Raw genomic sequence first — 9121 nt, forward strand, 5'->3', positions numbered from 1 at the left:
CACTGTACCCCGGAAAAAAAAAAAAAAAAACTAATATATATGCACATGAGTTCATTTACGTTTTCATGAATTTAGAGAAAAATGTAGATTATATGCATGAAAATTAACAATTTTCATTGTTCTGGGGAGTTCTGGAAACAGACTGCATGTGGACTTTACCTTGCATGTTTATGTCTAGAGGTTGTTGCAGAGAACAAAGACTTTTTGGTTGTTTGAAAGAAAAAAACCAATAAAAATTTTAAATAAAAAGAATCAAAGAAACTCAGACACATTCTCGTTGTCAAAGAAATAAAAATTAAATCAGAAAGGGAAATAATCAGATAATCCTTCTAACTCAGGTTATGAAAACAAGTCCCCCTAAAACCGAGTTCCCTTAACCAAGTTTATGATTTATCTCTCTACCCCAAATTTTATCCCCCTTCTTGTCTCCTCTGACCTCAATTCTGTGCCCACCAAACACTCATCAGCCAGATGACTCAAACTGCTGTTGAGAACATCGTTCAAATACTAGTGAGAGTCACTCAGTCATGTCTGACTCTTTGCCACCCCCATGGACTATACAGCCCAAGGAATTCTCCAGACCGGAATACTGGAGTGGGTGGCCTTTCCTTTTTCAAAGGGATCTTCCCAAACCAGGGATCGAATTCAGGTCTCCCACATTGCAGGCGGATTCTTTACCAGCTGAGCCACAAGGGAAGTTCAAGCACTAACACTGCTATTATAGACACCATCATTAACTACAACTCAGGTGCTTGCTCCAGGGAAAGATGAGCTCACAGACCCCCTAGCCATGGACCACCTGGCTAGAAAATGATAAACCAGAGACGTCTTGACTCCTGAAACCACGATTAAGAAATGTCACAAGACAATGGTTGACCCCAGCGTCTTTGTCCTTCCCGTTTAAAAAACAGAACTCAGACAGCAAGGGGACGTGGCTCTAAGGCTGGTCTCCACCCCCTTGCTTGGAGTCAGTCCTCCAATAAAGCCTCTTTTGCTGCAAACTCCTGCCTTTCTGTGCCTCCGGAGTTCGGAGTTCGAGTTCAGCTTTCTGTGCCGCGAGAGCCTGATCTTCATCCCATCATTGTAAAGACTAAACTGCTTTATTTACTCAACAATACATCTAGGGCAAATAGCAGGGGAAGAAGTGGAAACAAAAACTGGTCTTTAAAATCACTGTGGATGGTGACGACAGCAATGAGATTAAAAGATGCTTGCTCCTAGACAGCATATTAAAAAGCAGAGACATCACTTTGCTGACAAAGGTCCATACAGTCAAAGCTGTGGTTTTACCAGTAGTCATATACGCATGTGATAGCTGTACCACAAAGAAGGCTGAGCACCAAGAATTGATGCTTTCAAATTGTAGTGCTGGAGAAGACTCTCGAGAGTTCCTTGGACTGCGAGGAGATCAAACCAGTCAACCCTAAAGGAAATCAACCCTGAATATTCATTAGAAGGACTGATGTTGAAGCTGAAGCTCCAATACTTTGGTCACCTGATATGAAGAGCCATGCCTGAGTGTGTGCTACGTTGCTTCAGTCGTGTCCGACTCTTTGTGACCCCATGGACTATAGTCCACCAGGACCCTCTGTCCATGGGATTCTCCAGGCAAGAATACTGGAGTGGGTTGCTCTGCCCTCCTCCAGGGGATCTTCCCCACCCAGGGATTGAACCCGTGTCTCTTATGCCTTCTGCATTGGCAGGTGGGTCCTTTACCACTAGCACCACCTGGGAAGCCCCTATGAAGAGCCAGATTATTGGAAAAGACCCTGATGCTGGGAAAGATTGATGACAAAAGGAGAAGCGGGCGGCAGAGGATGAGATGGTTGGATGGCATCACCGACTCAGTGCATGTGAATTTGAGCAAACTCCAGGAGATAGTGGAGGACAGAGGAGTATGGCATACCACAGTCCGTGGGATTGTAGAGTTGGACTTAGTGACTGAATAATAACAACATCAAGGGCAACTTTCTGTGTCAAAAAATTCTCAGTCACTCTTTTAATATTTTCAGAATACTCCTTTGTTTGACTTCATTGTAATGTATTGTCAATTTCATATTGTTAGACATCTACATTCCTCTTAGTTTTTCTGGTTATAAACAATGGTTGCTTTGTCTTAGAAGTGAACTTGCTGTCTAGGGTATGCCTATAGCTAGCATGCCTTCTGCAAAGACTCTAGCAGTTTATGTTCTCACCAATAGTTTATGACAGAAGTCTAAAGAAGGAGCTGACTAAGCATTCTTTATGAAAACGACAAAATGAATTTACTTATGTTAGTAATTGGCAATGTTTTCATATTGTTTGCTGAACAAAGGGATGTGGGTAGAGCCAGAGTCACTGTGCATTCAGACACCAAAATTCCTACTGACTGGGGGTGGGAGGGGTCACAGGAGGTTAGCTGAAAAGTTCAGAAATGAGGAAAACAAGTGTTTCACATGGAGATGGAAGAGAGGAGATAGACCAATGGTGACTTGCCTAGCTTGCCAGGTTGGATGACTTGCAGTGCCATCTTCTGGCAAAGAAGCCAAAAAACGTTCAATTTCCATGCTAGCAATAGAGTGCTTCTTTAATACAAGCAGGGCTCAATCACACTGAAGGAGAACCCAGAGAGGCTTAGACTTTGGTGTGTTGTGGAGGACATGAGGGGAAGAAAACTGATTTCTTGGACGCAAATATATGAATCATTTACATGTGAGGTCTCTGGCAAAATCTGTGGTGTCTCTGCCAGCTACACACAGCACGTATGAAAGGTACAACCTGGAGAGGAATTAAGACAGCCACACCACCATCCTCCTTCAGCTTCAAGTTTGGATTCTCCAGTATCCTGGGCTACTCTCAGAAAGGCAAGTTAGCCAAAGGGCTACTCAGGACTACACCGAACCTGATCCCTTATTACAGAAAAATCTGTCTCCATCTTTGAAACTCCTGCAATGGAGGAGGGTACTTAGACCACTGAACCTTTCAGTGTACCAGTAAGAAACACATACACTCAGCAGATGTAAAGGTGTGGAAAAGCACGTTATACTTATTTGTTTTTTCTTTGTTTCTTAATTTTCTCTTTAAACCATGTTATATTAAAAATTCAAGACTTAAAAATACTCTTTTGCTTTAATCATCCAAAATATAGTAGGATTAGTCTTGCTTTTTAAAAACATTCTATTTATTTATTGAGGTACAGCCAGTGTACAATATTACATATGTTTCAGGTGTACAACATATTGATTAAAATTTTTTACAGGTTACATTTCAGTTATAGTTTTAACCAACAATATCTATGTTTCCCTGTGCTGTATAATATGTATCTTTTACTATTTATTGTATACATAGTAGTTGTACATCTTAATCCCATATCCCTATCGTGCCCCACTTCTCTCCCCACTGATAACTAGTATGAATAGTTTGTTTTCATCAGTTTCCTTTCTTTTATATTCTCTAGTTTACATTATTTTCTAGATTCCACATGTGACATCATTACAGTATATGCCTTTGATTTATTTCACTTGTCTTGCTTTTTAAAGCAAAATCAGTTTTCAAAATGTGGCATCCCTGGGCTTCCTTGGTGGTTTAATGGTAAAGAATCCGCCTACCAGTGCAGGAGATAGGTCCTTGGTGAGGAACGGATCCAACAAGCCACGGAGTAACTGGGCCCTGTGTCACAACTACTAAAGCTCGTCCTCCCCAGCAAGAGAAACCCCCGCAATGAGAAGGCTGCACACTGCACCTGGAGAGTAGCCCCCGCTCTCTCTCTCAGAAAAGCCCATGCAGCAAGAAATACTCAAAACAGCCAAATAATTATTAAAAATGTGACATCTCTAACAAAGCTAAATAAGTCCCTTTTCCCTTGCATATGTGTGGGACGATAACAGGCTTTACTCCACATCACCTTGCGTAGCGGTCCCGTTGCCGCCTGGCCTCACTCCTGTGAATGAGGACGCTCCTGTCCCTCTGCGCCTCCCTCCCCTCCTCCCGCAGCCTGCGGCACCTGCAGCGCCCACACCTCCGGAGCCCGGCCCCGCCTTGGCCCCGCCCTGGCCCCGCCCCCGAGGTCCTTCCCGGCCGCCTCCGCTCAGCGCCCGCGTCCGCCTCAGGACTCCTCACATGCCCGCGCCGAGGCGCCCCGCCCGCTGCTCTGCCTCCTGTGAGGTATTGGGGCGTCCTGTGAGGAGTCCTGAGGCGGGACTTCTAAGCGCTTCTCCACGTCGCCCGAGTATCAGGTGTCCGCGTGGCGAGGCGGGGGCACGAACCGTCAAGGAGCCCCCAGACCCAATGCGCCCGCCCCACAAGGCCGCTGGCAGCCGCCGCTGAGAAGTTGGGGGCGGCGCCCGGGGCACTCCCCCTGCCGCCGTTGCCAGGGGCTCGGAAACCGGTTGGTTCGGTCCGGAGACGCGGAGTCGTGTCCCGGGGCGTTGGCCCGGGCGGCGCAGGCTGCGGCCCGATGCGCTTTCTGGACCGCGGAAGGTCGGCTCTGCCTCGCTGAGCCCTAGGGGAGGCGGCGGCCCGGAAGGTGCCCACGGCCTGAGTCCTGAGGTGAGCGGCGCTCTGGGAGGCGTGACGTGCAGAACTGAGAGGTTGTTCTCTTGCGGGAGACCTCGCCCTGACTTCCTTCTGGGGAGGCTGCGGACTCCTGCCCTGAGGTGCACGGAAATAGCCTCATCTCACTGAGATGATAATTCTCTAAGGAACAGCATTACTAAGCAATCCTTGGACGTTATTAATAGGCGATATAAAAAAGAAAAGCGATAGTGAGCATGAAATTAAAGTAATATTATAAGTGTTGTTATCGATAGCAAGTCATTTACGTTGCTTATCTCTTGTCTCCAGTCTTAAATTGCATACACGGTTTAATTAGAAAACGAGTAGCAGTTAACTGGTTAGCTCGTAATCTTACATTCCACTTCCCGTAGTTTCAAACAGTCTACATGTATGGCATTGAAAGTTCTAATACTTTTAGAGTTCATAAGGCTTTTTAAAAAAAATATATAGGCCTAATTTTTATTCTCTATTGTAAGATCCGCCCCAAAACATAGAGATTTTTGTTGTTGTTCTTGCCATGGTAAATTACATCGGAGATACCTTGAAGGATTAAAAATAATTGGCAATCTCTGCCAGCAATGGGCTTTTCTCATGATGCAGCAGTATTATAGAGACCATGGAGGGAAGCCATATGTGGAGAGAGTAGTTCTTTGTTTCTGTTTTAGATTTGTCTGAAATTAGAGGATCCACAGATCTGTTTCAAGATTGCGCACTTTTTTTTTTCCTTTGGTGAGAGATAAGGAGCCTATTTTGTGGAAAAATAGGTTTTTGTACATTAAGAGTCACCAATTGGGAGTTTCGTAAAGGTTATGGAACTTGGCCAGGGGAGTTCTTTTGAGGTCATTTTCATAATGCATTGATACTGTGTTCCAGGTAAATCTTAACTGTAATCCCGTGGACATGGCATCATCTCATGAATATAAACCATTTACATGTTCATACTTTCCACTAGGGAAACTGTTTATTGTCTGAATAGTCTTACAGAGAGGACTAGACTTCAGAGAAGGAGATTATTTTGAACCAGCTCTAGTAGGAATCCCATTTTTGTCTTCAGCTTTTTTGAATTATGAGAAATGAGACAGGGCCTTTCCTCATTGAGGAGTTAAATTGACCTTCTCCTTCAGTCTAAAATGGGATTTATTATTTTGGGAGAACTATATGTGTGGATCATAGTTGCAGTTAGTACCGTAAGTTCTTGAAAGCTGTTGACATTTCTTCACCAGTGTTTCCCTTTAGGACAACTTGCTTGTCCGTCAAATAGCTGAAGCAGCTGAAAAGGCTTGATTGAAGTTCCATATTATTGAGGATACAGTTTTTCATCATATACTGTTAACATTTTTCACATTTGGTGCACATCATTTTATTAAACATTCATGACTTAAAGATGTTCTTGTAACATGTGAGGAAAGATGTCTAACTTAACTAACAGACTGTTTTCTGGAACATAGTTGACATACTTAAAAAGAGTGATGTCATATAGAAAAATTTGAGGGACATTTAACTTTTATCATCTGAAGTTTGTGTTGGTATAAAGTGAAGAAAATGGATTTAATTTTTTTTTTGTTTTTTGCCACATGGTTCCCTAGTTTTTAAAATACTGTTTGTTTCAAAATCCATCTTTTGCTTTCAGATTTAAAATGTAACCATGGTCATCCACCAAATTAAAAAAAATTTTTTTTAATGTATTTCTAGACTCCCTGTGATTTGCCTCTTTCATAATTAGCTTTCTAATGTCTCTTGATATCAGGTAAACAAGTCTTCCTTCATTGTTTTTTTTTTTTTTTTCAGTATTTCCATGGCTGTGGTGGTGGTGGTTTAGTAGCTAAGTCATGTCCAGCTCTTTTGACCCCACGGACTGTAGCCTGCCAGGCTCCTCTGTCCATGGGATTCTCCTGGCAAGAATACTAGAGTCCGTAGCCATTTCCTTCTCCGGAGGAACTTCCTGACCCAGGAATCAAACCTGGGTCTCCTGCATTGCAGTCAGATTCTTGACTGAGTCATGAGGGGAGCCCTTAAGTTTTCTATGGCTATTCTTGCTCTTTTTTCCATGTTAACTTTAAAAATCAGCTTGTCTGATCACCCTCACACCCAGAGCTTATGTTTATATTAGGGAAGCATTAAATTTAAAGATTAAGAATTAAAATCTTTCTGATATTGAATCTTCTTTTCCTTCCATGTCTTTTTGTTTCTTCTGTATTTTTTCTGTCCTCAATATTTTTTGATGGTTTGTTTTCCAGATTACTTAATCCTGCTGGCTGTAATGGCTGTAACACCCATGCAATGAGTTCTTAATTCCTGATATTTTATATTTTACTTTTAGGAGTTCATTTAGTAAAGATACATTTCAGGTCTTCGTTGAAATTCTCCTTTTTTAAAAAAAATCACTTATCCATTGTTCTCTCTTATTTTCTTGAACATATTAATCAAGGTTATTTGAAGTCTCCTGCTGATAACTCCATTTTTGAGTCATTTGTGAGGACTAATCTGTTTTGGTCTTGCCTTGTGTTGCATAGCTTAGGAGTGGGCTGTCTAACAGGAGAGGCATTTACATGCACATTTTTGGACTAGTTCTGTTCTTTTTCCTCCTCCTCAGGATTTTTGCAGCCCTAAACTTTGACCGCTTTCTCCTTAGCGCCTAAGGCTGTTGTTTTATATTCAGGCTTTGTTCTGTTGCAGAAATTTAATCTGAAGTTCTTTTATAAGAGCAAACACTGGAAACAAATGTCTAATGAGAGGGGATTAGACAAATAAGTTTAGGAAGTAGTCTTATTAAACTTGTATTCTTATTGCAGGTAGTAAAGTAATCCTGACAATAATTACTGTAGGAAAAAGTCAGCTTCTTTCTCCATATGTGACAAGTCTATGTAGTATTTGACTTTTCAAAGTATTCTTATAGAATTTAAATATCACAAGTTTTATCCTTTTAGCTATTCCTACATTGCATGAGTAAAAGTGAGGTAAGGTTTATTTAACTTCAAGTAGATTTTATATATATATATTTTTAAAGAAAAATAGTCACTGAGGCATTAGAATTTGAATTAAACATTATAATTGTTATAGATGTCATGGTTTATCTCTATTCAGATCAATTCAGTTCAGTTCAGTCGCTCAGTCGTGTCCGACTCTTTGCGACCCCATGAATCCCAGCATGCCAGGCCTCCCTGTCCATCACCAACTCCTGGAGTTCACTCAGACTCACGTCCATCGAGTCAGTGATGCCATCCAGCCATCTCATCCTCTGTTGTCCCCTTCTCCTCCTGCCCCCAATCCCTCCCAGCATCAGAGTCTTTTCCAGTGAGTCAACTCTTCGCATGAGGTGGCCAAAGTACTGGAGTATTAACTGATACTATTTTTATTTTGTATGTCTAGCATATCTGTTAAGATGCCTTAGAAAAAGAACCATGGAGAAATACATTAGAGTACAGAAGATTGGAGAAGGTTCATTCGGAAAAGCCATTCTTGTCAGATCTACAGAAGATGGCAGACAATATGTCATCAAAGAAATTAATATCTCAAGGGTAAGTGTATTTTTTTGTTTGGTTATCCAAGCAGAAGTCTGGTTACAAACAGATTCATTGTTAGAGACAAAAAAAAAACAAAAAGTATGGCAACATATGACATAAAGAGAGACTGTTGTAGTTGCAGAGAAAACCACTCACTTCAGAAGAGTCTATGAATCCTTTTAGACTTTTTTCTGTGACATGTGCTGGTGTTTATGTGTTTAAAAAAGATACATCATGTACTGCACTGTAACTTAATCTGATTTGAACATCTTAAAATGTTGCATTCAACTCATTCTTTTTAACTTCTGGCTATATTTTATTACTTGGGGTGTGATTTATGGTAACATTATTTTTAACTACTCTCTTTCAGTTGGACTTTTATATCATTTATTTACTTAATTTACTATTTTTCCCCTTCTATTTCAGATGTCCAATAAAGAGAGGGAAGAATCAAGGAGAGAAGTTGCAGTGCTAGCAAACATGCGGCATCCAAACATTGTCCAGTATAGAGAATCATTTGAAGGTCAGATACAGACTCCTAAGCCTTGTGACGACTGCTGCCTACTTTCCTTTTAAGGATCTTTTTGTGAATTATTCTCAGAAAGAAAAGTATATTATTTCTGCTTGAATACACATGCATATGAGTGTCAGCCTTCTTCTCCGATAGTACTAATGCCACCCTGTCCCTTTGTAGCTTAGTACTGAGTCACGTCACTGAGGTTGCTTGTAAAGAGGCAGTGTGGTAAGTACAGAAATTTAGACACAGCAGGAACAGTCATCTTCACCTTTTAAAACTAAACTCCCTTTAAGTGCTGCCACCACTGCCACTGAGAAAATGTTGTCATTTTAGAAAGTACCCCGCTTGTTAGTGTTCTCCTGTATACATCATTATTATAATATTGAGATACTGTATTAAATACACCTTGTATATAATATATATGTGTATTATATATAAAGTATTCTCAGGTTCTTAAAATACTATAAAATATTGCTATTTTGGAAATATCTGCCATTATATTTGGTAATGCAGGAACTAAGGTAAGACAAAGCTTCTCTAAAGGGAGGTCAAGGTGGTTTATTCATTC

General features: G+C 41.2%; 1 protein-coding gene across 3 annotated transcripts in view; it reads left to right on the forward strand.

Annotated features, from left to right (window-relative positions):
* Nucleotides 1-4107: 4107 nt before the first annotated feature.
* Nucleotides 4108-9121, forward strand: part of NEK1 (NIMA-related kinase 1) — a 133272-nt gene continuing 128258 nt past the window's right edge. For all 3 annotated transcript variants that reach the window (XM_010852783.1, XM_010852784.1, XM_010852785.1), the window contains exons 1-3: nt 4108-4527; nt 7903-8051; nt 8463-8559. In XM_010852783.1, coding sequence (XP_010851085.1) covers nt 7935-8051; nt 8463-8559 — 214 coding nt within the window. In that variant the 5' untranslated portion in view covers nt 4108-4527; nt 7903-7934. The remainder of the gene's footprint in view (nt 4528-7902; nt 8052-8462; nt 8560-9121) is intronic.

Source organism: Bison bison, unplaced genomic scaffold (assembly GCF_000754665.1).
Source record: "Bison bison bison isolate TAMUID 2011002044 unplaced genomic scaffold, Bison_UMD1.0 scf7180017864316, whole genome shotgun sequence".
Lineage (NCBI taxonomy): Eukaryota > Metazoa > Chordata > Mammalia > Artiodactyla > Bovidae > Bison > Bison bison.